This window comes from Lynx rufus, unplaced genomic scaffold (assembly GCF_022079265.1).
Source record: "Lynx rufus isolate CCGP_SWC_20201006 ecotype Redwood Valley unplaced genomic scaffold, mLynRuf1.p SCAF_3, whole genome shotgun sequence".
NCBI lineage: Eukaryota > Metazoa > Chordata > Mammalia > Carnivora > Felidae > Lynx > Lynx rufus.
The window spans coordinates 167,864,360-167,892,001 of record NW_025814845.1 but is presented as its reverse complement, the minus strand read 5'-3'; the positions used below and the strand labels follow the sequence as shown (position 1 = coordinate 167,892,001).

The 27,642-nt window shown below is 53.4% G+C and overlaps 1 protein-coding gene across 2 annotated transcripts in view; it reads left to right on the top strand.

Moving 5' to 3' along the window:
• The window catches only part of LOXL2 (lysyl oxidase like 2), a 63,511-nt gene that overhangs the window by 13,449 nt on the left and 22,420 nt on the right, over positions 1–27,642 (top strand). The window contains exons 3-6 of one of the 2 annotated variants that reach the window (XM_047091420.1): positions 7,374–7,585; positions 14,148–14,370; positions 17,969–18,152; positions 24,631–24,782. In XM_047091420.1, coding sequence (XP_046947376.1) covers positions 7,374–7,585; positions 14,148–14,370; positions 17,969–18,152; positions 24,631–24,782 — 771 coding nt within the window. Of the gene's footprint in view, positions 1–7,373; positions 7,586–14,147; positions 14,371–17,950; positions 18,153–24,630; positions 24,783–27,642 lie in introns of both variants that reach the window. The other variant, XM_047091419.1, reaches the window with a different exon arrangement.

Sequence of the window (27,642 nt, the reverse complement as noted above, 5' to 3'; positions counted from 1 at the left end):
GCCACAGGAGAGCTGGGTGGCCTCCTTCTGTGGCAGGAGGAGAGATGGTGGCCAGACTGTCCAGCGAGGGAGTAAAGAGCCATGGTGGAAGTCCACAGCCTCTGAATCCCTAGCCTCGCTGTGCTGTTGAGCTGAGCATCAGCTATTGCTGTCCTGGGTTTGTCTCATAGCTCACAGGGAGGTTAGGCAGAGGATGGATGTATAAGGTCCTGTCCGGGGTTAACATTCCGTGATTCGGTTTATTGAGTCTCTATGCGGTCAGGGCTTACCAGCGACCACAAGGAGCACACAAGAAGTCATTCCAGGGTGACCTATTTTCCCAACGAAAAGTAGGTCATAGCATCTGGAAAGCAAAAGGGCATTTATGCAGATAACAGAACAAAATATGTGAAATTTTGTGCACATCCTGACAAACTGGGAACGGGATGCTTGGCCAGGGTGGTGTTCACACAACTCTTTGAAAAGTATAAATACCTTTATAATCCTTTGCCAGGTGACATACGTGAATAAGCCGCATTACACTTATCTGTTCGATGAAATAAATAAGTAGCATTATAATTTATCTTAGGTGAAATAAATGAATGGACAGCATGTACTCAAACTTTGAACAGTGTAAATTGGGTGGAAAATGTGTGGCAGTTTGGAAAGGGAGAGAATATGGAAGGGATACTATATGGGAGTAGTGGGCAGGATCACGACTCTCTTTGCCCTGGTTGGGGGATCTATTCTGTACGGGGAGTCCATTGATGTGACTAGAGTGGGGCTGCTGGGGTCCAGCCCGCTTCTGCAATGGACGGGAACCGTTCAGATGAGACTTCAACCATGTCGGAGGGGTCAGTGCCAAGGAATCCCCCCACTCCGTTCCCAGGAGGCGGTTAAGACAGTTGGATGCGTTATCTGGCCATGCATTCATTTGATACATTTTAATTGAGCACCAGCCACTGGGAATAAAGAGATTGAAGAAGTGGACAGCTTTGACTTCCTGGAGATTACGGTGGAGTAGTGGAGAAAGACAATTTCACAAATCGTTACTTTGTTACCATGGTGATGATTACTCTGAGGAGCAGTAGGCACCCCAGCTGGGAGTCAGGCCCAGGACTTGGCTGGTCTGCGGCCTCAGTCCCCCTGCTGGGTGGGAGGGGCCGGTTGCTGGAACAGGTGTCCTGCCAGCTTCCTGCAGACAGCAGGGCTTGCTTTCTCCAAAGAAGCAGTCTCTGTGACCTACCCCGGTGCTTTCAGGTTGGAAAATGAAACACAGAGGATTCGATTTTCCAGCAGCCTTGCGAGGCTCTTGATTTATAGAAGGAGGGCCCAGACAGACTGCAGGTTTTTTCCTCTGGTGGCTCAGAATGACCTCAACTGTCCACACCACCCACCCCGACTGGTGTCCATCCCATAGAGCTGAGGAGCAGAAGTCACTGCAACGCTTTCTCTCTTCCCTTTCATCCACCTGACCCGGTTGGAAGTCGCCGGATAGAGAATGCTACTTCTTATATGGCTCCTTACTCAATGAATTCCTGATTTGATCGAAGGGAGGTACAGTGTAGCCAGACTTTACTACTACTTTCTTACTGTTTACAGATGAAAACATCCAGACGCGTGCTGAGGGTCAGATCAGCTTTTCATTCAGCTCAGTAGCTCCCTTAGCATCGGATTTTGAAAGGACAGGGAAGGTGTTAATAGCCCAGATGACAAGGGAGTGCATGGATAAAGCGTAGACGTTCTGTTTGTCCATCTGTAAGTCACACAGGTAGAAAGAGAAGCAAGTACTGCCTAATTGTTTATTTTGCATTAAACAAAGAATAAAGGTGGTCTTTATTAAATTTTTGGCTTGGGAGCTCAGTCTTCAGCTAAGTTGAACTCCTAGCATTTGGATTTTTAAAAATCATAATTGGTTCATTCCAAAAATGTTTGAGGACCCCCTATGTGTCGTGTCTGGCACTAGGAGCCATGGGTAATACAAAAATGAGTAAGGCACAATTCTCCCATTGAGGGACTCACAATTCAAGGAGGTGGCAAAATAGATGCAAAGATAAATACTAATAGTATAAGACAGTTAGCGTAAGTCAAGGACTGACTGACTGGCTCAGAAAGCAAATGCCAGGGGAATGAACAGGACGTCAAATCTCTATGGACCAGATATTTGGGGAAGGGGGCTTCGTGGGGGAGATGGTGGTGCCTCTTTCCTCCTCTGTCGTGAGTGACAGCAAGAGACTCGCCTGTCCGGTTGGCCTGTGTGTCCCAGGGCCTCACATGGTGCCTGGGGGGGGGGGGGTAGCAGCACTCAACAGTCAGTTTTCAGATGCGTGGATGAGACTGTCCCTGAGGTCAGTAGGACTCTGACAGGAGAGAGAAGGAAGAGAGAATTGCAGGGAGGTTCAGCGCCGGGCTTTAAGGAGTGATATCCCTGGCAGTGCGAGAAGGTCACTGGCTGAGAAAAGGGAAGGGGGAGGGTGGTATGGATCAAATCCGGGAGCCGATGGCCTGGGGAGCCACGGGAAGGTTTGGAGCAAGACGTGGACACGCAGTGTGCAAGGTGGATGAGTGTGCTGGTGGCGTGTGTGAGGTGGCCGGGGGCAGCGATTCCCCCTCATGGCCTATGTGAAATGGCAGAATTACAGTGCCTTTCTTTCACTTCCATGGCTCTTGGTGCCACCTGACTGGCAGATGGAGGTGGGAATGGGGTGGTGATGGATGGCCAGAAGGCATCGCTGGGTGGCTAGAGGTGTGAGGAGGGGAAGGTGCAGAAGGTGCGGAAGACAGGTGAAGCTTGTGCCTTGCAAGCTGCAAGGGCAGGAGCCTGAGTGGGGGGGGGGGGATGCGGGCGGGGGGGTGCAGAGGAAAGGTTGAGGGTATCTTGGATGTGTTGGGTGTGAGGTGCTGAGGAAGGTGCCAGGCTGGTGGTTGGGAAAATGGATCTGTATCTTGTTGGGTTTTTTTTTAAGATTTATTATTATTGTTGTTGTTGTTATCTATTTTTGAGAGAGAGAGAGCACAAGTTAGCAAGGGGCAGAGAGAGAATCTCACGAGGGGCACAGAAAGAGAGAGAGAGAGAGTATGTGGAGCCCAAAGCAGGGCTGTGCTCACCCAGAATGGGGTTCGTGCTCACCGGATGTGGGACTCGAACTCACGAACTGCCAGACCAAGACCTGAGCCAAAGTCAGGTGCTTAACCGACTGAGCCATCCGGGCGCCCCTAGAAGGCCAGTTTTTGAAACAGGTGAAGAAAGCCAGCCGGGGGCTTAGAGAGCAAGATGTAGGAACCCACCAGCAGTGGAGGGACGGGTCTCGCTAAGCGAGCCGAGGTTGTGTGCCATCAACCAGCCGTGCGTCCTCGTTGGGCTGACGGTGTGCTCATGTATCTTGCCGCCGAGGTCCTCCCTCCTCGACACCACCCCCTGGTTGCCTTCTCAGCTGGGAAGGCCTGGGCTGATATTCAGTGACAACTTCTAGAACAGGGAGAAGGAGGATAGTTGGGCGCAGATGGGGCCCTTACAAGCACGCCTAGGGAGGGGGGCTTTGCCCCTGGTGCCAAGCTTTCCGATTGTGAAGTGCGTCCTTGTAAGGCTTGCTTGCTTGCCTGGCCTCCCCCCCCTCCACCCCGTTATCTTTATCTGATGCAATCTTCCACTAGACTTTCAGAATTGGTGATTTTTCCTCATTGGCCATAGCCCCAGACTGTCACATTGTGGAATTTGCATTCACAGATGCTGCAAATGCAAATGTCGTGCAGGCACAATGCTGGGAGTGCTGCCTTGGTACTCCTTCCCTAGCTTTCTCCCCAGCAGCCCACTGACTGAAGCAGGGCAGGGTCCTGACCTCCCTGCACCTTGATTTTCCCTTTTGGAGGTGGGCGCTGGGGAGGAGAGGAGTTCTGGGTAGGACAAGTCTAGAAGGTTCTGTGCATTCCTTGGAGGAAGGCCTTTTCGGAGATCTGGGTGAACTGTTGTCTCTGGCGAGAGAGACAGCATTCAGACTCGAAGTTTAAAGTGTGCCGGCTGTCTTACCAGCTTCTGGGCTATTGGGCTTAATGTATAACCAGCAAGTCTAGAGAGCTCTTTGTTAGAGAAGAAAAACGTGTATATGTTTTAGTGTTTCCAATCTTCTCTTTTCGAGTTGAACTGGGGGGAAAAATATCCTAACGCTTGTGGTTATGGAAGAGATTCCACAGCAGTGAGGTAAGGAGGGAAGTTATGTGTGTATGTGTGTGTTTTCCGACACAGAGGTCTCTGAGCAGCTTATGTGAGCTCGTTAGCTAGCAATGAGCCCTGAATGGACGCCACGAAGGGCTTCCCTGCCGCCCCCTGGCTGGAGTCCACAAGCAGCTGGGAGGCAGCTCTCCGCTCACGGCTCACGTACACGCTCGGGTCTGACTCCCAGTTCCTCCCGCAGAGCCTGGGCGGAGGAAGGATTTCGAATGTGCAGGCCCCAGAGGAGCTGAGCCCCTGGCCTTGCCCCGGGGTGGGACTGGGGGTGTCAACTCGATACCAGGCAATGGACAGGGTGTGGCTGGGAGGGCAGAGAGGCCACCAGTCCAGAGCACAGGCTTGGAGTCAGAACTCAAATGTTCACCCTCGTTTACCTGCTTATTGGCTGTGTGAACTGGCAGAAGTTGCAAAACCTTGCTGAGTTTTCTCATTTTTTCACCTGGAACGGGGGTGTGCCATCAGCCTTCTCCGAGGGTGTCATGGGGGTTGAGTGGGCACAGAGCCTGAACGCATAATGAATTCGTTGCTATTTGGAAATTGAGGGCCCTCGCAGTTTTCATTATTCAGAGAAGAGACAGGGCCCTGCGTTTGGGGCATTGGGAGGAAGCCTGGCAAGGTCCATGGAGGGCAGACACTATATTTTTTTGAATGAATGAATGAAGCGAATTTGCGCCTGATGAAATGAGGGAGAAAAGAAGACATTCCATTTTGAAATTAACAGCCCTGACCCTGACCACTTTTTTAGCGCTGGAGGGAACAAGTCCCTCTGGACCTTTCCTGCACCGCATAGGTGCACAAACAGATGCACACTCCACACACACACACACGCGCGTGCACGCACACTCCACACGTGCGTGCACACATGCACACACACACACACATGTACACACACACACACACTGAGTTGGTGGAAGAATAAGGACAAAGACAAGGACCAGGACACCTCGCTCTAGCACTTTCTCTTCTCCAAGCCTCATTTCCCACATCCTGAGTCCACCTGCCCCCTCCCTCCCACAGCTGTCATACTTCTGCAGAAGACATGCCAGCCTGCATCAAGACGAGGGCATGTGGTTCTGCTGCGTCCCCTCTCCCACCGTTGGAGCTTGGATGCCTAGGGTCACATTGGACTTCTCCCCTTAGTGAGCTTGCATTGCTGCCCCATGGCAAGGGGGGAGTGGGGAGGGAAGGATCTGTGAATTTAGTGAAGTCAGGCCCAGCCTGCCGCCCCATAGCATCACAGGGCCGGTGCCACAGTGGTAACTTTCCTTCTGGGCATTACGCATTACACACTGGAATTCAGCCCTGCCTCCAGAAGGGGAAAGGGGCAGGAGGGGGCTGACCCACAGGCTGGTCCAGAGCTCAGGCCCTTTCTTGGCTTGCCCCTGTCCACGTGTCTTGGTGGCACAGGTCCTGTGGCCTGAATGGAGGCTGTAAAGAATCCAGGATCCAAGCTGGCAAACATAATCCTGCCCCTGGCGCTTTCCTTCCTCTCTGCATGGAAAGGAACTAGGGCCAAATGCCATCGCTCCCGGCCCACATACTTTCCACTGCCTTGCCAGACTGCAGAGACAGGGCCTGGCTGTGCACTCTGCAGCCAGGGCGAGGAGACACGAATCCCCGGGCACCCAAATAATGGTTCTGTTCAACCTCATGGTTCATTTGCATCCTGGCTGGACAGGGGCTCGGGCACTCAGGTTGCCAGGATCCTCCCTCCCAGCACCCCTGCCCAGCCCCACCCCTCTCCCCCGCTGGCCCAGCTCAGGGAGCTCCCCACACTGCACTCCCTGCCCCTAGGTGGTTCTTGGGAGATCAGTGGACTCAAACAGTTTTCTTATCAGATAAACAAGATAGTGAGAGTTGTAGAGCACTTCATTCTATTGTTTGAGGATTAAGTAAGAGAATGTACCTAAAACGCTCCTTGTGGGGCTCACACACACTGTTATGTTGCAGTTCGTCATATCTGAGTATGGATTTGGGGCTGGAGGAGGCTGGAGGCATAGGTGGAATCAGTCGTGACCGGCCGTGGGCACCTCACTAAGTTAATCAGGCATTACTATATAGTTAAGGGACAAGATCGCTGTGTGTTAGAAGGAGCCCTGGTGGCTGCCCTGTGGCAGATAGAAGAGGGAGAAGGAGACAGGGACTCAGGGAGCCTTGCAAGAGCCAGTGGTGGTGCCATTGGGCAGGGGCAGAGAGAGGAGGGGATGGAACTGAGAGATTTAGGGAGGGAGCTCCCCTAGAGTTTGGGGGAAGATTGGGTGAGCACAGGTATCACTAACTCCAGGTAGCCCCCCATTTCTCTCATCCAGTTTGGCCTCTCGAGGCCCTCTGTCCTTCTACCAAATTCCTGGACCTCTGGGGTAGGCTTGGGGCAGGGTCATTGCCACTCAGTGTTAGGGTGTGGGGAGGAGAGCCCGCAGTGCAGTGAGGCAGGAGCCCCCCATGCCCAGCCTTTTCCACTTCCTCCTGTTGGGGTCCTGCCTCTTTCATCACTTCCACAGAAAGATGGATGGGGGTGGGGGTGGAAATGGAGGCAAGGAGTGGGCTTTCGGAGGGCCTCAACTCATTTGGAATCTTTCCTTCCATAGCCCGGTGGTTGTGTCCATCCCTACCTCCCTGTTGGGCAAGCCTGGGGCCCTGCACTTAGCTTCTCCTTCCCCTCTTCTCTCCACGCCATCCCCCTTCTCTCCTGGGATTTTCTCACTGAGGAAGGCCGACCCCCAGGGGACGAGGTAGCGTGCAAGATGGCACCACCAGCCTCAGGACGGCTGAGGCTCATCTGCCTGACACGCTTCAGTTTTACTGAAAGATTAATGGGGAGATACACACACACACAAAACCGACACGCATGTGCGCACAGACATGCTTTGGAGTAAAATACAAAATCCAAATTATTTTTAATATAGAACCGGAAAATTCAAAAAACACATTTTCTCTTCACTTATTCTGAGAACCCCCAGGAGAGAGCTGGGGCGCAATGCTCTCTGGGCTCTTTGTAGCACGTAGGAGAAGCCGTCGGGGTCCTGGGGCTCCTCTCCACCTGCTCCCGAGCACCCCTCCGCCCCCCGATGTGCAGGGCCTGAGGGCAGAGGCAGGCTGGTACAGTCACCTCTCTGGGGCAGACCCGGCAGGTAACCCCCCTCCGTCTGTGCCTCCTTCTTCCCAGAACCTGAACATCCAGGTGGAGGACATCCGGATCCGAGCCATCCTGGGCACCTACCGCAGGCGCACCCCCGTGACAGAGGGCTACGTGGAGGTGAAGGACGGCAAGACGTGGAAGCAGATATGTGACAAGCACTGGACAGCCAAGAATTCCCGCGTGGTCTGCGGCATGTTTGGCTTCCCTGGGGAGAAGACGTACAACACCAAAGTGTACAAGTAAGGGGACTGCTCCAGCCTGGGCTTCCCGGGCCCTTGCCCTGCCGGGTTAAGAGTCAGCTCTTACCAAGCACCCCCAGCATAGGAAAAGTCCTCCCGCCCTATGTCATGGCGGGGGCCACCAGTGTCCCTCCAGCAAGCCTGCCCTTGAGGAACTCCCTCTCCTGTGGGAGACAGACCCCCAAATGAATGATGAAAGTAGGGCGAGGGAAGGGTTAGGGCAGAGGCAAAGGGCAAGATGCTGCAGCCCACAAAAATCCCACCTCTCAGTGCAGACAGCCAGCTCAGTGACCCCAGGGCCTGAGCAAGGACAATAATACCCCGGCCGGACGGGGCAAGGGCAGTGCCAACTTAAGAAATGGTTACTTTTCCTCAGCGAAAGATTATTCTGAGAAATCTGGAACTTTCCGCAACTGTCAGGAAATTGAAAAACGGTTGGATTCGATTCAGTTACACCAATCCCAGTTAAACCTCACCTGTTATGGTTTCCAAAGTTGGCTCGTCCCAGGGGGCCAGGGGGTAGATGGGGGATCCGAGGGGAATCCAGTGAAGGGGTTGGGCCCTGTGACAAGCTGGCCGCTGGGAGACCTCGGTTGGTAGCGGGATCTTCTTATCTCCTCTTATTAATGATAATGACAGTCTGTTTCTGAGTGCCTACCCCGTGCCAGGCTCTGCCCCTTGTCATCGAGTTCTCACAGCACTAGGAAGTAGGAGTCTGCTTCAGAGTTGAGGCAAAGAAGTCAGAGAGAAATTGTAGAACCAGGATCCAAACACAGGCCTCCAGCTCCAGGGTCTACACTCCTGGAGAGAGTGTAGGCTCACAACACCACGTCTTTCCTTTCAAACCAGGGACAGGGAACTTCGGAGTCAGGAGACCGGGCTCCAAGCCTAGCTCGTCCTCCAGATCCTTGGGTCAGTTCAGGCTGCATCCCTCCTTGGGTTTGGCGTGGCCGCCTTTGGTTAGAGCCCCCAGTCCACCACAGGGGTGAGTGCTGGCGTCAGGGCAGGCTCACAACACCCCTGGGGGTGATCTTAGTGGCCATTCCCTCCCCCAGCCGTCCCAGACATGGCCCAGACCTTCCTGGTTGCACACGGCAGCTGGGAGGTGCTGTGGTCTCAGCCCTCGGAGTCTTTGGACAACTCCCGCCAGCTGGCCGGCTCCTTCCCTGGGGACACCTTCTCAGCTTTTCCGACCCAAGTGAGCCAAGAAAAGCAAACCCCTCCCCTGGCTGGCCCCAACAGAGCCCCCAGCCTAGTGGCAGGTCTGAGCCCAGTCCTAAGAAGGGGAAGGCTGCCACCAGCTCAAGACCAGGCAGAACGTGCCTTGTTCAGATGGCATTTGAAAGCCATCTCCCCAACTGCGGGCAGTCCTGCGTCCTCTTCCTGCTTTCGAGGAGGGGTCTCGGATCTGTTTTGGCAGCTGCACCCCGGGTGATCCTCTCATGGGCTGGGTTGGAAACCCTCTCCTTGCTCCTCCCACTCCCATGTCTGTGGCTGTGCTTTCTTTTCAAACGGGGACAGGAAAAGGCTCCGAGGGCTGGGAGGCATCCAAGGTGTTGGTGGTGGATGGTGTTCTTGGCCAAGTTGGGAGATAATTAACCGACGCTGCTGAAAACCAGCTCCGACTCCTGACCTCTAGCTGGAGATGCTATGGGGGAGCGGGAGGATGGGTGCTAAAACAACCTAGGGTTGTTTTATGTTAGACTCAGCTGACAGGCCCCAAAAGAGAAGGGCACACTGGGAAGTTTCTGCCTCAGTGGTGCTGTTAGGGGCTGTGATGGCAGCCGGCTGGAGGAAGTGATGAGCTGGGACTCTCAGGGCATGGCTTCAGCCCTTACTCGGTCCAAGCCCTTAGTCTGCATGGAAAGAGACACAGGCCTGAAGGGCGGGGGACTCGGAGGTCACAGAACCCACCTGCGGAGCCTGCGGGGGAGTCCAGTTGTGTCCTCCACACTGCTGCTACCTCAGCCCCAGCTCTGCTCCGCCTGGCTACGGGGCACAGGCCCCCGCCACGGGCTGGCTGTTGAGTCTGGGAGGTGACGCAGGGCTGGCCTGGGGCCAGGGTGTCTGGGAGCCGTGCTCAGAGGCTACGGACAGCAGGGGCCTGGGGACCGAGTGTCCCCGAATCTGTGACTTCCAGTAGCATCTTTCCCCAACTCCCTTCGCCCTTCCCACAGCCTGTCGCTGCTGTTGCTGACAGCCGCCCCCCTCCCCACTGCCTCCCAGGGAGGGCTTTCACCCTTAAGAAGGAAGTATTTTCAAAGTGATTCTGTCTAGGGTGGGTATCTCCTGGTATCCACCAGGTCCAAAGGGGCCCTGCAGCCTTAGACGTTCACCAGGGCAATGCCCGAGGCCTCTCCACGCTTAACTCTGCTAACCGGCATATCCGGTGGCTACTCGGAGGCCTCACCCCCACAGGGTCGCCGTGAGTGGAGTCAGCTTCCCCACCAGGGGCTGCTTTTCCGTGAGCTACATTCTGCTGTGCCCTGGGGAGCCATGGATGCTCCTTGATGCTAATGATGCCGAAGCTTCAGGGCCCCTTCCTTGGGGCCAGGGGCATATTGTGGTCATTTTTTTTCTTCAAGCAGGATCCCGAGGTTGACACCGGTTTATTGATGTGAGCTAACTAAGCAGAGATTCTGCGTCTAATGTCGCATCTCAGGCGTTAGGAAGAGCTATCGTGATTTGGTTGGTTGGCTGACACGGGGACCAAAATGTGGCCCCACCGGGAGTGACATGCAAATGCCCGATCTCCTTGGCTTCATGTAGAGGACGGGATTCCAAGGCTGAAGACTGGATGTTGGAGTGGATTTGTCATCTGAGACCTCACCCAGCCTGGGAGGGTCTGGAAGACGCACTTTCCCCGTGAACGAGGAATAAATTTATGAGGGAAACCCTGGCGTTCTTAAGAGCTCCCCGGTAGCTCTTCTCTGTAAGCCATCCCTCATCCCAAAAGCAGGAGGTGGTGACTGGATCCCAGGGCAACAGCACTCAAGCCTCCCAAGGCCAGGTGGGCGTGGTTCCCGAAAGACAAGCAGAATCAGAGCAGTAATCGGAACAGTTTGACTCCTGCACAGCCAGGGCATGGCCTGGTTGATCATGATGTTCCCAGAAGCAAAATGGATAGGAGGTCTACTAAGTTCTTACTCATTCTTTTTTTTTTTTTAAGTTTATTTATTTTGAGAGAGAAAGAGGGAGAGAGAGAGAGAGCAAGAGAGGGGCGGGGCGGGGGGGGCGGGCGGGTAGAGAGAATCCCAAGCAGGCAGCAGACTCTGTTAGCGCAGAGCCTGACGCATGGCTCAACCTCACCATCTGTGAGATCATGACCTGAGCCACAATCAAGAGCTGGACGCTTAACCGACTGAGCCACCCAGGCGCCCCCCAAATTCTTTATGGACAGAAAATCTAGGTCAAGAGAACAAAAATCTAATCATATAAACAGAGGGTCATGCCCCTCGATCAATTCCCAGACTTGAGCCAGCTTACAGAACCAGAACCCTTTGAGTAAAGGGCAGGCTGGGTCCCCTTGAGGAAGGACCCCACCCAGTACACTGCCAAAAATTTACACCATTAATCAATCTCCCAGGCTTCCCCAAAGGGACTGATGGCCTTTCACCAAGATAGCTGTGCACTGGGGAAGATGAAATAATCAGAACTTTTGGGCACGACTGGACACAGGCTCTGAAATGACACTGATTCTGGGAGACTCAAAGATCACCATGGCCCTCCAGTCAGAGGAGGGCCTTAAGTGGGTCAGGTGATCAATGGGGTTTTAGCCTGGGCCCATCTCACGGTGGGCCCAGTGGGTCCCTGAACCCATCCTGTGGTTGTTTCCCTAATTCTGGAATTCATCATTGGAATAGACATACACAGTAGCTGGCAGAAGCCCAATAAAATCTGGCTTCTCCCTTGGCTGGGGAAGAGCCAGTAGAACTTTTCATTTTTAATGTTTTATTTACTTTTGAGAGAGAGCACGAGCAGGGGAGGTATGGAGAGGGGGACAGAGGATCCAAGGCAGGCTCCGCACTGACAGCACAGCACCCGATGCGGGGCTCGAACTCATGAACCGTGAGATCACGACCTGAGCTGAAGTTGGATGCTCAACCAACTGAGCCACCCAGGCGCCCCCCAAATTCTTTATGAATAGAAAATCTAGGTCAAGAGAACAAAAATCTAATCATATAAACAGAGAGTCATGCCCCTCAACCCATTCCCAGACCTGAGCCTTTTCAGGACTTTTCATTTGTAACTGCATCGGCCCAGCTGAGCATTCGTCCCACTACCCTGCCGTAGGCTAGACACCTCTTTCTCAAGCAGGCTTCTTCCTTGGCCCAAAGCTGCATCTCATTTCAGTCGCCCTCCAGTCACCGGGCCTGGAGCAGGCTGTCCACCCATCATCCACCAGCGCCTCATATCTGCACCCCCTGGGCCTGGCCCTGGTGAATCATGGTGGGGGGACGCTGTCGGCATCGTGGAGGCCTGTGGAGGGCCACGGTGCATTCCCGTGAGCTGATGTAAGAGGGAAGCAGGGCTGTCTGGGAAAGGCAGGAGCAGTTATGTGTTTGCTATGGTGCTTCAGTCTATATTAAGAACTCAGTACATCTGTTCGTGGGCGAGGGCAGTGTTCACTGAAAGCTGGAAGCAGAAGGAGGTTCCAAGCCAGTGGGGTCTGGCCAGCCCTTGTGCAGCTGATAGCCCCCGAGTGTGTTCTGTCGCCCAATGTTGGGGGGTGGGTCATGAGGAACAAGCTGTCCACCGCCCCCCAAATGTGTTCTCCAGTCCGAGGTGGTGGTGGGGGGAACAAGCTGGAGGTTGTTTCCGAGTGCAGGGCCTTGTATCCAGGAAGTGGGGAGGGGCAGTTTTTCTCGGAATTACTAACAGTCCTCCTGTGTAGTTCTCCACTCTAGGCTATGCAGCGATGTTGAGCACACCTCCTGAATTTTCCAGGATAGTCCTTTTTTCAAAGATTCTGTGTCATGGTGCCCACAGGGACACCAGAGTTGTTACCAGTGAAATTTTTAGTTAGGAAAAGATTCTGGTTTGGGGTGCTTGGGTGACAGCTCAGAGCCTGGAGCCTGCTTCAGTTTCTGTGTCTCCCTCTCTCTCTCTGCCCCTCCCCAGATCGTGCTCTGTCTCTCTCTCAAAAATAAATAAACTTAAAAAAAAATTTTTTTTTAAAGCAAGAAAATATTGGTGGTGTCTGTAGGGTTTTACCTTTCTCTATGTTCACATCCCATTCACTCTGAGACAGAAACTTCCAGGCCTGCTAACCCAGCAGAAACAGGGCCCCATTTCTGCCCCATCCTGGGCCAGCCTGCCCTGGGAGGCCCTTGCATTGGGCAACTGGCAACGATGCGGTCTGGCTCTCTCTGGCATCTCGCAGGTTCTGCCAAGCAAGGACAAGCACACAGACCCCAGAGAGCTGGGCCGGCGTGAGAGGACGGTCCTCCCTGCCCTCCTCCTCCGTAAATCCCACCCTTATTCAAAACCTCGCTCAAACCCTGCTCCTCATTGAAATTGTGTGTCATCATTGCAACCACAGGGAACCCTCCTTTCTGTTTCTCCTTTAATATAGTTGTTATTTATTTTACAAACGCATATGAAGCCCTTCCTGTGCACTGTTTTAATTGCCTCACCAGTATTCGCTCATTTACCTTTCCTAACAATCATATAAAGTAAATCCCGTTGCTACTTCTGATTTGGAGATGGGGAAACTGAGGCACGGTAACCTTTCTGCTAACCCATTCATTACCTATTGGTTGGTTATTGTTTTAGAAAACACTGTGACTCGCCTCGATCCTTATGCTGCCTTCCAGAAATACATAAAAAGGAATCCTTTACATGTAATACAGGTTAAGAGTTCCCTGGAATACAGGCTATGCTATGGAGATAGCCTCAGCCTCACTGACTCCTGGGTGAACATTTGGTAAGGTCTGTGGCCGAGTTTCATGACCATTATAATTCCCAAGCAAATTTTACTTCAATTCAGCCCACGGGCTGCTTTAAGACTGTTCTCGTTGCTTCTCATTGGATTTGGATTTACCCCTTTAATCTTGCGGATCGTTGGGAGAGAGTTTAACATTCAACTTGTTCTGCTATTGACACAGGCAAGGAGCAACAATGAATCATGTTGAAATTATCTGAAGGGTTTGGGTGAGCAACCATCTGGTTTGCCTGAGACTGTGGGTTTCCTGGGACCAGGGGTCTTATCTATTTTAGATCCCTTTTTGCATTTCCTTTTATAGGCTTTAATGCTGTCTCACTGCTAAGTCCCTTCTCTCCTAGAATATAAGCTGCCTGGGGGAAGGAAGCAATGTCTGTCCTTCCAGGTCCTGCTCCCCAGTGCCCAGCATGGCGCCCCACATGGCCGAGGTGCTCATTGGGTGGATGCCAACTCAGTGGGGCTGAGCTCTAGATGCAGGGACCATGCACATTCCGTTCCACTACTAGACTCCAAGAAGCTAGCACCGTGGTCGGCCCGGTGCCTGACACCCAATCATAGAAGGAATGAGGGGTGGTGGCCATGGTGCCCTGGTCACCTGCCCCCTCTCACCCTCTGCAGAATGTTTGCCGCCCGGAAGAAGCAACGCTACTGGCCATTCTCCATGGACTGCACCGGCACGGAGGCCCACATCTCCAGCTGCAAGCTGGGTCCTCAGGTGTTGCTAGACCCTGTGAAGAATGTCACCTGTGAGAATGGGCTGCCAGCTGTGGTGAGTTGTGTGCCTGGCCAGGTCTTCAACCCCGACGGGCCCTCGAGATTCCGGAAAGCCTACAAGCCAGAGGTGAGGATGCGTGCAGCGGGGGGTCTGGCCACTTGACACATGGATGGGGTGGAGGGTGGCATTTGAGGGAGCAAGCAGGGGCCCTCAGGAGGGAATGAGGAGAGCCAGCCCTGATTCAGACCACTCCCCTACAGGGCAGGAATGTAGTGGGACATCTGTCAGGACTGGCCACACCAACAGATGCCACCTCTAGAGGGTGACAAGCAGCTGGGCCCCAGCCCCCAGTCATCAGCACCCACATCTGGCCTTTCACCATTGCTACTTCACTCTGAGATCACAGTCCCGTCTGTGGAGGCCACACACCAAGGAGGAGAGAGCACCTCATTACCCACGGTCACAGGCTCTGTGTGCTGTCTGCTGGCCCCACACAAAAGGCGGGGGTGGGGGGGTCCTGCTCCGTTCCCAGAGGAGAACAGTGTTCTAGAGTTGTTGGAAAGTCAATATGATTCTCAAAAGCACATGGAATCAGCCACAAATGTTTCCAAACGTATTTTGGTTTGTTCTGCAAGAGAAAGGACAAAATTTTTTAAAAGCCTTCACCAAGACAGAAAATGAAAACCTGTCATTCCCATGTCTGTGTCACCTGTACCCATCGGTCATGTTCTATGTTTGTAAGTCAGCAGCACCTCTGTGTGCACGTGCACGTGAGCGCGCTCCGGACATGTTGATGCACGTCTGCTCACATAAATAGCACCCCCGTTCCCACTGTGTGATTTCTTAGGACAAGTGAACCGACCCAACCATGGCGGGTTTGACGCAGCCTCTGAAAAAGAGAAAGTGCGTTATTCTCTCTTCCCTGAAAATCATTAAGAGGAGATGCGTTTTTCTTTTTCCTACCCTTCCTTTTTCCTATATCCAAGGGTCTCTGTGATGTGCATGTTCTGGAAACTGCTCACATGGGGCTGGTGGATGGGAATAGCACAGGGAGGAGAAGAGGGAGGGGTAGGAATGGTGGCTGATCGTTTATCAGGGAATGGTTCCCTGAGCCAGACAAAACCTCGACACTCACCTGGGCAGAGGTGAGTTCCAAGTCAGCTCTGACCACGTCAGGGGGAAGAGGAGGGAGAGAGGCCATGATGGGGGCAGATGGTGTGGGCACCAGGTGGTGGTGCGGGAGGGACGGCCTCATGCTGTGTCTCCTTCCCTCTCCCTGTCTCTCCTTCCCTCTCCCTGTCTCTCCCGCCTTTCCCGTCTGCCCTCTGTAGTCTCTCCTCCCCATCAACATCTAAAGACCTGCTTGGAAAGGGGGTGATGGCGCTCATCCTAAGGAAAAGGGAACCCCGGGCAGGAGTGAAATAAACCACGTTGGGTGCCCCCTCCCAGGCTGGGGGTGGTGTGTTTGGACAAAAGAAAAAGCCTTCAAAGAAAGGACTGAAATGAACGCTGTGAGCCCAGCCAAGGGCATGGGAACTATTTGGAGTACCTTCCTGACTCTTCCAGCAGACGGCCGTCCCTGCCCCCTTGGTCCCCACAGGGGCCTCCAAAGGGGACAGACCTACTGCAGGGCGCATACGTGCAGCCAGGTGACAGAGGTGCACCTGGACGGTGCCGGCCCCCCTGCAGCCCCCACACACCCTCCCTTGCCCCCCTTCCAGCCCACCGCCACGTGATTTGATCGCCACATCCTTCCTACAGCCTCAGCCTGGCCCACGGCGCTTTCCTTATGTGTCATCCAGAATACCAGACCCTACTGTTTTGGAATTCCTCTCGCTGTGTGGTTTAAAGCAAAGGAATCAAATTCATACCAAATGAATTAAAAAAAAAAAAAAGAGAGCAAATGAGCCTTACATCACATTTTCCCTTGGTTGCTTGCTTTCCTCCAGGGCCAGCTGACTGTGTGGCCACTGCCAGCCTGGCACGGGGTTATTTGGCCCTCTGCCTCCGTTAAGCTTGGTCTTGGATGGTCTGCTCCCTAATAAATGATCAGCCACCTTTCCTACCCCTCCCTCTCCTCTTCGCATGTTCTATTCCCACCCACCAGCCCCTCTGAGCCATCTCCAGAACGTGGAAATCACAGCTTCCTGTGCTGGACAGCTTGGGCACGGGGTGGGGGAGGGGAGAGGCCGCGACTCGACCGCAAAGCAAACGGGCTGCTGCCAGCAGTTGTTTTGAGTTTGTTTTCTAAGGCTAGAACAAAGGTTCCTGAAGCCAGTGGGTGTTTTGCACGCACCCCTGTCCCTCTTTTCTTCTCCCCCTAGTGGCAGGGTCAGAGCCGTCCTGTAAATCCGAGTGCTGTCACTGCACGCTGTCCTGCCGTGGCAGCCACGAGGCGCAGTCAGTGGGGGAGAGCAGTGTGGCCGAGTGGGAACCTCGGCTGGAGAATGGTGACACAGGTTCCCATCTGATGCCTCGGCCCTCAAGGTGGCCGGGGTACGTGAATGCTGACAAACAGCACTTCCAGCCAGGCCGGGCCCTTGGTGGGTGGGTAAAAGTTGTGGTCTGAGGACCACGTAGGCTGGAGGGGAGCAGTGACTCTGGTCTGATTCACCATACATAGAACAGCTGCAGGGCACCCCACCCCCTCTGTGTTGAATCAAATCAGCATCGGCGAGAACTCAGAGCCTCGAAGCCTCTGAGCCCCCATGCCAGCACTCACATGCTCAGGCGTGCACACACACACACACACACAGGCATGCACGCACATGCACACACATCCACACATGGGCACAGAAGTTGATGCAGACCAGCGTGTGTGGGCAGATGGAGTCAGGTGCTCCAGCTCCCATCTGGTAAAATGTGATCCAGTGGGATCAAAACGCTGGTGCAGGGTGGGTCTTACTCTTGTGCAATGAAATAAACCCTGTAAGGTGATTGGGCTTCCAGGCTGTCCCTGAGCACTTGGGGGCATTTAAACCATAGCCACTCATCGTCTCTGAGTACCTGGTGGGGCCGCATCTTCTGAAGAGTTGGGCTGATTTGGAATTGGAGTAGAATCGCGGGGGCGGGGAAGCAGGAGCAGTGACTGGGCACTAACGTAACCCCTGGACACGTGGCAGCCTTAGCCAGCACAATGTCTGTCCTCTAAGTCATGGCCTTCTTGGTTAGGCCCATGCTATAGCTCCCTGTCTCCCCCCTCCTGCTTCTCATCTACCTGCAGAGCGGGATTGTTGGAGTGTAACCTGTTCAGTGCCCTGAAGTCCCCCACAGGGCTAGACCGTAGCGCTCTATCAGAAGCAGGGTGGAATTATGATCCATCTGGAATCTGCCAAGTCTGGGGCAGGAGCTCCTCTCCGTAGCTCTAAAGCTTGAGGTTCTGGAGGGAGGGGGTGCAGGGAGGTACTGGTGGTAAGGTCCCTGAGCCAAGCATGGGTTGGGGTGACTAACTGATGAGGGTCCCAGTGGGCTCCTCGACAGTCCAGGACAAAAGCTCCAGGGGAGGACCGCAAAGCAAGTTTGCAGCACAGCCAACGTGCAGAGGGGGCATGTGCACGCCTCCCGCCCCGTGCACATGCACGTGCACAAATCCAGCCCCGTTTCAGCTCCTGGCCGAGGCACCTGTGTTTGGGGTGGGGCGGCTGGGGAGGGAGGGGAGCGGGCAGTGACGGCCCGCCGAGTGGGCATCAGCTTTTGCACTCAGCAGGACCGTGTGTCCCTTCAGCAACCCCTGGTGCGGTTGAGAGGTGGTGCCAACATCGGAGAGGGCCGAGTGGAGGTGCTCAAGAACGGAGAATGGGGAACCGTCTGTGACGACAAGTGGGACCTGGTGTCGGCCAGCGTGGTCTGCAGAGAGCTGGGCTTTGGGAGTGCCAAAGAGGCCATCGCTGGCTCCCAGCTGGGGCAAGGTAAGGAATGGGGCAGGGGGCGGTGGGGGGGGGGGACGTTCTGTGGCCTCTCTTCACTGAGAGAATGGCGCGGGGAGCCCAACCCAGGGGCGCTGGCCTTGGGCCTTTCGGGGTCTTCTTGCCGTGCTCCCTCCCACTCGCCGCTGCCGCTCTGTTAGAGAATCCCTGGCCGCTCCCCCAGCAGTCAGAGCTGGAACGGCCTTAGGGAACACTGAGTCCCCCACTGTATGAATTTGGAAGCTGAGGCCCAGAGAAGGGAGTGAATAACCAAGATGAGACAACAAATTAGCAGCCAATGAATACTCTAACGGGGGTCTCCCGGCTCCTAACCCGGTGCTCCCCACTGTCCCACCGAGAATGCTGGAATTCTCAAGGCCTTCCTCCAGGACAGGACCTCGGAATTCCTCAGGCTGTGGACCACCCCAGACACAAAAGAGTCCCAAAAGTCATCTTTCTTTCCCACTCTGGTGCGGCCCCACAAACATTCTCTCCCCGCCACCAGAGACTGGGAACAGGATGCCCGTCTCCGGATGACATGCGACGCTAATGAGAAGGAGCCTGGTTTTCATTAAGTGTCCTGAACAGATCTTTCATTTAAGCAGAGACCAAAAGTGTAAGAAGCTTTCAAACTGGTCGTTCCGTTGAGAGCACCGAGGCAAACATGGCATGAGAACGTGACAGATAGCTTCCTTTTCTGGCAAGGAGGGTGGGGCGTCCCGTCCTGTGGGGAGAGGATGTTTCCATACTGCCGGACGTAAGGCCATCACCCCACAGAAAGGAATGTGGTGAGGTCATCGGTCACATTGGAGGAAGTAATAGCCCAGTGGACTGGAGAGAGAGTCCCGGAATCATAGATGGCACTGCTGAAGGGGACCTCAGGGCATCTGGTCCAACAGACGAGGCCTCGGGTGCTGGAGCACAAGCTTGCAGTCATCCCCATAGTCAGTGGTGGAGAAAATCTAAAACCCAAGTCTTTAGCTCGCTCATATTTGGGCTTCTCCCTGTGTGCCCACCTTGGCCCAGTCCTGCTCATGTTCAGAACACCTCTCTACCCCCATTCTGCAATCCCCTGCAGTTTCCTGGGCGTGCCCTGAAGGTTAGGGATCTAGGCTGGACTCTAACCTTGCATCGTGCCATCTGGAAGCCTCAGTTATACCACACGACAGTCCTCCTCCTTCCCTGGTCATGATGAGCTGTTTGGAGTTCCTTTGGATCTCGAATATTCCCACAGTCCATTTTACTGATTGGCTGATGTGTCGGTGTGTGTTTCCCCAAGGCCTACTGTACAAAGACCACTCACCCTGAGGAATAAATAAGCACTGGATGACATAAGCATTCCATTTATCATGGGCGTGGGCTGTTGACCTAGTTATTTCCCTGCCCAGAGCAGCCAATGGTTTCCAAGGACCTGCAGAACTCTGGAGAGAGAGACAGTTGGCATTTTCGGTGCTGTCCTGGAAAGAACCACTGGATGATTTATTATCTCCTGCCACTCTGGGCAGATCAACTCTGCTAGGCAGAAGGGGGAAAGTCCACATTCAGTGTCAAGTCACAGAGCAGACAGGCTCAGTTCCGTTCTGGCTCTGGCTGGTGGGCCAAGTGACCACACCCAGAGTGAGGGTGTGAGAGGCAAGGACGGGGAGGCAGGCGATCTCAGTCCTCGTCCTGGGCCTGCTACCTACTTTCTCCGTGACCTTGAGTAAACTCCAGGTCCTCAGATTCTTCACTGGATTCACATTCGAGGGTTTATCTGGCTCCTGCCTCCTGTGGGTTCCCTGAGACCTGCTCTTCTCACCAGGATGGATGTTAGGTCAGAGTCAGGCACTGTGCTGTGTGTTCTGTGACCCCCTGCACATATCTGGGCTCCAGCTGTCTGTTTCCACAATCACCTCCCTCCATGACCAAGTGCTGCAAGAGAGGAAGGAGGGCCTGTGTTCTTCGTGCTAAGTCTTGCCAGCTTATAGTACCCTGGGATATTCATTTTATGAAGAATGAATGAATCAATGAATGAATCCATGAATGAATGAATGAGTTCCAGTTGCATAAGTAGGGTCAGCTGAATGAACACCTGGTGAAGCAGTTTTAACACTCTAGACCTTAGCTGTCCAATACAAATACAACGTGAGCCACATAAGTAATTCTGAATTTTCTAGTAGCCTTGTAAAAACAAATAAAAAGAAACAGGTGAAATTAATTTCGATAATATATTTTCCTTAATCGAATCTATCCCCCAAATTATGATTTCAACATATAATCAGAATGAATGCTGTTAATGAGATAGTGTACGTTTTGTGTACCAAGTCTTTGAAATCTAGGGTGTGTTTTATACATGGAGCACATTCCAGTCTGGACTGGCCACATTCCAAGCACTCAGTGTGGCCAGTGGCAGCCCTAGAGCAGTGGCTTTAAAACCCTTTTGCCTGAAATCCCCGAGCAGAAATGCCATGCATATAAAGCCGAAACAGAAGTTTCCAGAAATGATGCTTACCTCTCTAACATGCAAAATACTACGCTATGTCCTGTTGTATTCTACCATGCTCTTAGAAGTGTGATTGTCACCAGCAAAGTTGATTCTGGGTCTAGAGTCCGTGACGTCGCTCCAAGACGTTGGACTTCTCCCTAGTACCCTGCTTCTGCCCCCGGCCTGTGGCCACCTGGGACAGCATTTATACGTGGGGGAAGAGCAGGGCTAAGGTGGACGTGGAGAAGCCATCGTGAGGAGGAACAATTCAGGGGTCAGTCCAGAACCAGGAGTAGGTGAGTGCTGGGAGTCAGGATGCAAGTAAAGCCCAGGTCCACAAAACGAGCCAAGAGCCCACAGGCAGCACTGGGCATGCTCAGCTGTACACTGGGCGAGGGTGTATCTAAGTTCGGCTGGAAGGACACAACCAGTTGTTAGTCGGAGTCTAAAGCATGGTAGGCTCTTGCATAAACCTCTCCTCTCCTGGCCAGTCCAGTAGGTCAGTGATTCATAAGCATTCGTTGTTTGGGCTGGGCCCTGGAATGGAGAATTCGTTAATTCCACAAACATTTATGGTAATGGCTTCTGCTCCCCAGGAGCTCCCGTCAAGTGGGGGAAATTAGAAATAACCTCAATCAAAGGTAAACCTGTACTAATAGAGAGGTGATGAGATGTAAGGGAAATACTGAGAACATTTACCATTTCCTGAGCCCCTGGCCCACCCCGCCAGATAGATTTTATTATTGCCTTTTTTTTTTTTAATTTTTTTTTTCCAACGTTTATTTATTTTTGGGACAGAGAGAGACAGAGCATGAACGGGGGAGGGGCAGAGAGAGAGGGAGACACAGAATCGGAAACAGGCTCCAGGCTCTGAGCCATCAGCCCAGAGCCCGACGCGGGGCTCGAACTCACGGACCGCGAGATCGTGACCTGGCTGAAGTCGGACGCTTAACCGACTGCGCCACCCAGGCGCCCCTATTATTGCCTTTTATGATGAGGGAGGCGAGACTCAGAAAGCTCCCGTCACTTCCCGAGGAGGAGACGCAGCCCGACTGCTGGCCCATCACCTCACCAGCGAGATGTAAAAGAAAATGCCGCGGGCAGGGGTGAGGTTGTATCCAGCTGAGCCCGGGAGGAGGAAGGATCTGAAGTGTTCCTTGGAGGCAGGCCTCTACCTAGGTCAGCTCTTTAAGAGGAGCAGGGCTTCCAGGAGGCAGAGGGAGCATCCCCACGTGAAGAACCAGGTGCTTCTAACCTCTCCGCTCTTTCCCCAGCAGCCCTCCTCTCCCGTCCAGCACATGGGGTTCTCTCTCCTCACGTGCCTCGGAAACAGAGCGAGATCCTGCGGTGGGGTCAGGCTGCCTGATGTGAGTGCTGGCTCCTCCATCAGGTCCCCGGTTTCCTCATTTTACCGAGTTGCCATGATGATTGAGTGCGTTCATATATGCCACGTGTGTAGGACAGAACCCTAGTAAGCGCTCAGTGAACATGTGGTGTCATCATTGCCATTGTCGCCACCCTCCTCCTGACGGTCCTCAGGCAAGCCCGGCATCTGACTGATACTCAGGTCCGAGGTGGCTGCATCTTTCTGTGTCCATCTCACTCCCTGAGCTGTGGCCCCTGCCTGCTTCAGGGGCCCTGTTTGGCACCTGTGGTGCGTCCCAGCCTCTCCACTCCGAGTCCTTGGATGCTTCCAGCCATAGTCAGCAATGTGTTTTTATCAACTGTATAACATTCCAAGGAATTGAAAGCTTTATTGTTTATGAATTTCCAAGGAAAGGGAAACTTGGCTCTCACTTACTAATATGGGTTGTCCCAGAAGTTCATCTTGGCCTAGATACCGAGTGTCTCCAGAAACCTCCTCAACGGAAATGGGACACAGGCACGGCCTGTGGTCGGGGGCCCACCAGCCTAGCGGGAAGGCAGACAGGGAACAGAGAGCCACCTGAGTGCTCGATGAGAGGGGGGCCCAGCTTAGACAGAGATCAGAGAGGCTTCTCTAAGGAAGTGGCCAAAGCTGAGCCCTGAAGGATGAGCAAGCTGGTGAGGAGGGAGGAGGATGGGCCAGGCAGAGGGTCCGGGCAGGGGAAGAGGTCAGCTCAATCAAGCAGCCAAAGGAGGTGGCGGTGTGGCAGAGGTGGGAGGAGCAGGTGAAGCCAGACTGCGTAGGATGAACAGGGTGCTCGGAGACTGTGGATTTCACCCTTCGATGCAGTGAGAAGCCATTCTGGGGACTTACAATGGGGAGTGACACGATTCAGTATGCATTAACAACCCTCTTGGGTTGTCTTGTGGCAAATATTTGGCAACGAGCAAGCAGGAGGGAGCCTGGAGGCTGTTGCCTTTGTCCAAATGGACGATGACAGAGCAGAACGAGTGTTGCGCCGGCAGAAATGAAAAGCACCCAGAGTTAGGGAAGTGAGTAGAGTGTGGTGATGGATTCCTTGGCAACCACAGAGGAGGAGGCGGTACCAGAGGTGACCTCTGGGTTTTGGTGAGAACACCAGGCCGGATGAATACCACTTCGAGATGGAGAGGGCTGGTGGAGAAACAGACAGGAGTAGGTCCTTCTACTGGACATGGAAGTAAAGGGGACAAAACAGACAGCTCTTCCAAGAAGTTCACCCTGATGCAGATGAAACTGACAGGCCAGAGGGTGGGCTCAGGGGAGGGTGGTTGTAAGATGGGAAGTTTGAGTGAGCGCTGAGGGGCAGGACCCCAGCGAGAGGAGGATGGTGAATGGGGGCAGGAGAGAGAGGTGATCACAGGTGGGCAGGGACCAGTGTGGGAGTCCATGCAGCCCAGAACTCCCAGAAAGAACTAGACTTAGGGGAGCGCCTTGGTGGCTCAGTTGGTTAAGCATCTGACTCAATCTCGGCTCAGGTCATGATCTCACGGTTCATGAGTTCAAGCCCCGAGTCAGGCTCTGTGCTGACAGCATGGAGCCTGCTTAGGATTCTCTCTCACTCGCTCTCTGCCCCTCCTCTGCTTGCTCTCTCTCTCTCTCTCTCAAAATAAATAAAAATATTTAAAAAAAAAGAACTGACTTTGATCCATGTTGATGGGCTAGGGCTAGACAGAGGGGAGGTAGCCCTGTGAGCTGAGTTGAGCCAGACTGGTCAGTTTGGGAATTCTCTCTCTTCTCTCTCCCCAACCAGTAGGGGCCTCCCCTTGGTTATCTGGGTGCCTGTGAGAGAAGCTTCTCTGCATGTTCACCATAGGTCATTTACTGGATGGCCCCTCTCTGCCTTGGGGACACTGACATGGCCAGTGCCCAGGGAGCACTGGCAGTAGATGGGCTGGGGAGAGGAGAGAGGACAGGGACTCCCTACAGGCTCCCTGCGGGCCACTGTGTCCCTCCTCAACGAAGGGTAACAGCTCTTAGCAGGTGGCCTCTCCACGCGGCTTCTTTGCTCTCCTGGGTCAATACTACAATCTTTCCTTCACTCCTGCTGGCCTCAAGACCTTATCTGTGTCCCACTATGAGGGGGAGGCTTCAGAGGCTTCTGAGTATTGGACTGTCTGCTGTGATTTTGTGATTTCCCCACACTCTGTCCATACCTTTGTTTTCAAAACCCCCTTTTCCAACTCTGTTCAAATCATCCAGTTTGAGGGTGCCATCACTTTCCTGAGGGGACTCTGAATCTATAGGGATAGTCACCCCTGTGAGGTTCATAAATGCACAAGGTATTAAAGTTGAAGAGGGAACTTAGATGTCGTCTCTTCCAGTTTCTTTATTTAAGGAAGAAAACCTATTCAGAGAGGCTGAGTGGGTTGGTCAAGGTCACACAGGAAGTTAGTAAGCACATTTGATTTGCTTTTATGGGAGAAGTGAATCCTAAGACAAGAAGCAGGTCTCTCCAGGGAGAGGAGGCCTGGATCCTTGAGCTGATTATGGGATGTAGTTGGAAGTTTTGAGGATGGAGAAACACGTTCTTACTGGCTAAGACTTTCTTGCCCATTCCAGAAACTTTCCTCCGGAAGCTGTCAACAGCACGTGTTTATTTCCTCCCCCAGGGATAGGACCCATCCACCTCAATGAGATCGAGTGCACCGGGAATGAGAAGTCCATTATAGATTGCAAATTCAACGCTGAGTCTCAGGGCTGCAACCACGAGGAAGATGCTGGTGTGAGATGTAACATCCCTGCCATGGGCTTCCAGAAAAAGGTGAGGGGATTATGTTCTGTTTTGGTGACCAAGCCCCAGAGAGTATGAGTCAGGTAGCCTCATTCTGAAGGTTTCTAACATGAGGTGTTAGAGTGCTCTGATGATGAACTCAGAAAGGGCTTAGGCTCCACTGCTGTCACCATTAAGGACATTGTCACCTAGCATTCGTTAAATGGGCCAAGTGAGAAAACGTATGTATAAACACCGCTGTCCTTAGTGGCCCATGTCGGGCGTCCACTGTGTGCCTCTCCCTGTGCTGGGACTAGACGTGTGGTGTGATCTCAGCGCAGTCCCTTCTGTAAAGGACAAAGCCCCTGGGACACCCTTGGCATGGTCCGTAGCCAAGTACCCAGAGGAACTACATCGACAGCAGGCCTACAAATTACACAAATGTAAGCACAATATAGACGGTATTTGGGGACAGAAGACTGTATTTTGGTAACCAGAGGGATATAAAGGGGAAACTTAACAGCATTATACCAGAGACGCACCCGTCCTTTCCTGAGATGGAGTCGCTAAAAACCTACGTCGTGTGGCTAGCGTGGGTGATCTTTCCACAGGGGTAGCCAACAAGATGAATTCCTCTCGGGCTATCCAATCCTACAGAAAGGCCCAGTACATCCTGTTTACTGCTCTTCACTACGCCATGAACTTGTCTGGGTCCTGTGCATTATCTGCTATAGGGCCGGCGTGTTGGAAGGGTTTCTTTAGTGCTTATTTTATTTTATTTTTGTATTTTTTTATTTTTTCAGAGAGAGAGAGAGAGAGAGCATGTGAGCCTGAGCGGAGGGGGGGGGGGGTGGGGAGCAGAGGGAGAGAGAGCGAGAAAGAAACTTTTTTATTTTTTATTTATTTTTTATCTTTGAGACAGAATCTCAAGCAGACTCAGTGCTTAGGGTGGAGCTTGATAGGGGGCTCAATCCCATGACCCTGGGATCATAACCTGAGCCAAAATCAGGAGTCAGATGCTCAACCAGAGCTACCCAGGTGCTCCTTAAGCACTTATTTTGAAAACGAGCAAATGCGGGGATGCCTGGGTGGCTCAGTGGGTTAAGCCTCCGATTTTTGATCTTGGCTCAGGTCATGATCTCATGGTTCATGGGTTCAGGCCCTGCAGTAGGCTCTGTGCTAGCAGCACAGAGCCTGCTTAGGATTCTTTCTCTCTCTCTCTCTCTCTCTCCCTCTTTTTCTGCCCCTCCCCTGCTCATGCTCTCTCTCTCTAAAAATAAGTAAACATTACAAAAAATAAAAATAAGTAAAAGTGAGCAAATGCAGACATATCAGGGTGCAGGATGGTTCCCCAGTTGGGTTCTTGCTTTGACAGTGATTCTTGACCTTGGCACCAGCATGCCAAAGACACTACTAAACTGGTCAGCCGCGGCATGTGTTGTGCAATTCACTGCCCAATGGGGCCAAAACCGTGAACCCAACAGCGCTCAGCGAAGCCATGCATTTGCCTGTGGGCGAGCAGGAGCATGGGCCACAAGCCCACAGCCACGGGGAAGGCTCACCACCGCTAATTGTCTAGCGGCATTCCAAGATAGCCACGACAGGGCTATGAGAGGTAACATGCCACATGTCACGGTATGCTGTGGCACCATTCACTTTGGGCTGATTGGAGTTGGGTGGAGTGGGGTTTCCAACACAAATGGAAGACCTGGGCCAGAGAAAGTGATGTTTTCCAGATGCATTTTATGGTTGGTATGGCTGAGCCAGGCCGTGTGCTCGCTGATGCCAAAGGAGGCACCACATTCCCGGCACCAGTCTTGCATTCCCGGCCTTAGTCTTGCACAGACCCTCCAGGCTCCACCCGGTGCTCCTTGAGCTCAAGCATGCAGCGTGGGGGAGTTTTACACCTGGTTGCGATCCCCCAGAAAGGAGATGGGGACGGTCACCTGTGAAAGAAAGTCGTATGGGCTGTGCCGGTTGTCTCGGCGCAGCAGGGGGCCAGCCTTCCACGTGGCGTGGCGTGGGGCTCCCACGGCCGCCAGCAACAACGCCGGGCAGAGCAATCAGGATTCCCATGTTTTATCGCTGCGTTAGTTCTCTGGGGCTGCCATGACAAAATACCACAGACTGGGTGGCTTAGACAGTAAAAATTTGTGTTCTCCCAGTCCTAGGGGCTAGAAATCCAAGATCAAAGTGCTGGCAGAGTCGGTTGCTCCCGAGGCCTCTCTCCTTGGCTTGCGGATGGCCGCCTTCTCTTTGTGTCCTTGTGTGGCCTCTGCGTTTGCATCCCCGGTGCCTCTTCCTCTTCTTATAAGGACACCAGTCATATTGGACGAGGGCCCACCCTGATGACCTCATTTATTCTTCATTACCTCTTGAAACACACTCTCTCCAGATGCAGCCATATTAGGGGTTAGGGCTTTAGCACATGAGTTTTACGGGGGGACACAGTTCACAACACTCACTCCCTGGCTGATCCCTTATTTAATTTCTTTGACGCTTGAGTTTTCTCCTCTGAAAATAAGGGGGTGAGAGAGAGGATTTCCCTAGCTTCCCTTCCAACCCAGTGCATGAGGAAATTGACTTGTCTATTGAATGGCTAATAAAAAGCCACAAACTTGGAGCCCGGTAGCTTTGGTCATCCAACCACCGCAAAGCCTCATTCCCCTCCCTGCCGGGAGGGAGGAGCCAAGCTGAGGAGGCTGTGGGAGTGGCAGTGAGGTCACCAGGCGACCACCCTTGCTGACCTCCAATTCACCTCTGACCACCCTGGGGTGCGGGGGGGGGGGGGGGGGGGGGGAGGGGGGTGCTGGAAGGGGGGTTTGGCTGGCCTAGCCTGGTGGCAGGACCAAACCCGTGTATGGAATGTGAGTTGGAAAGTGCCCGCGCTGCCTTTCATGCTAACATCTGG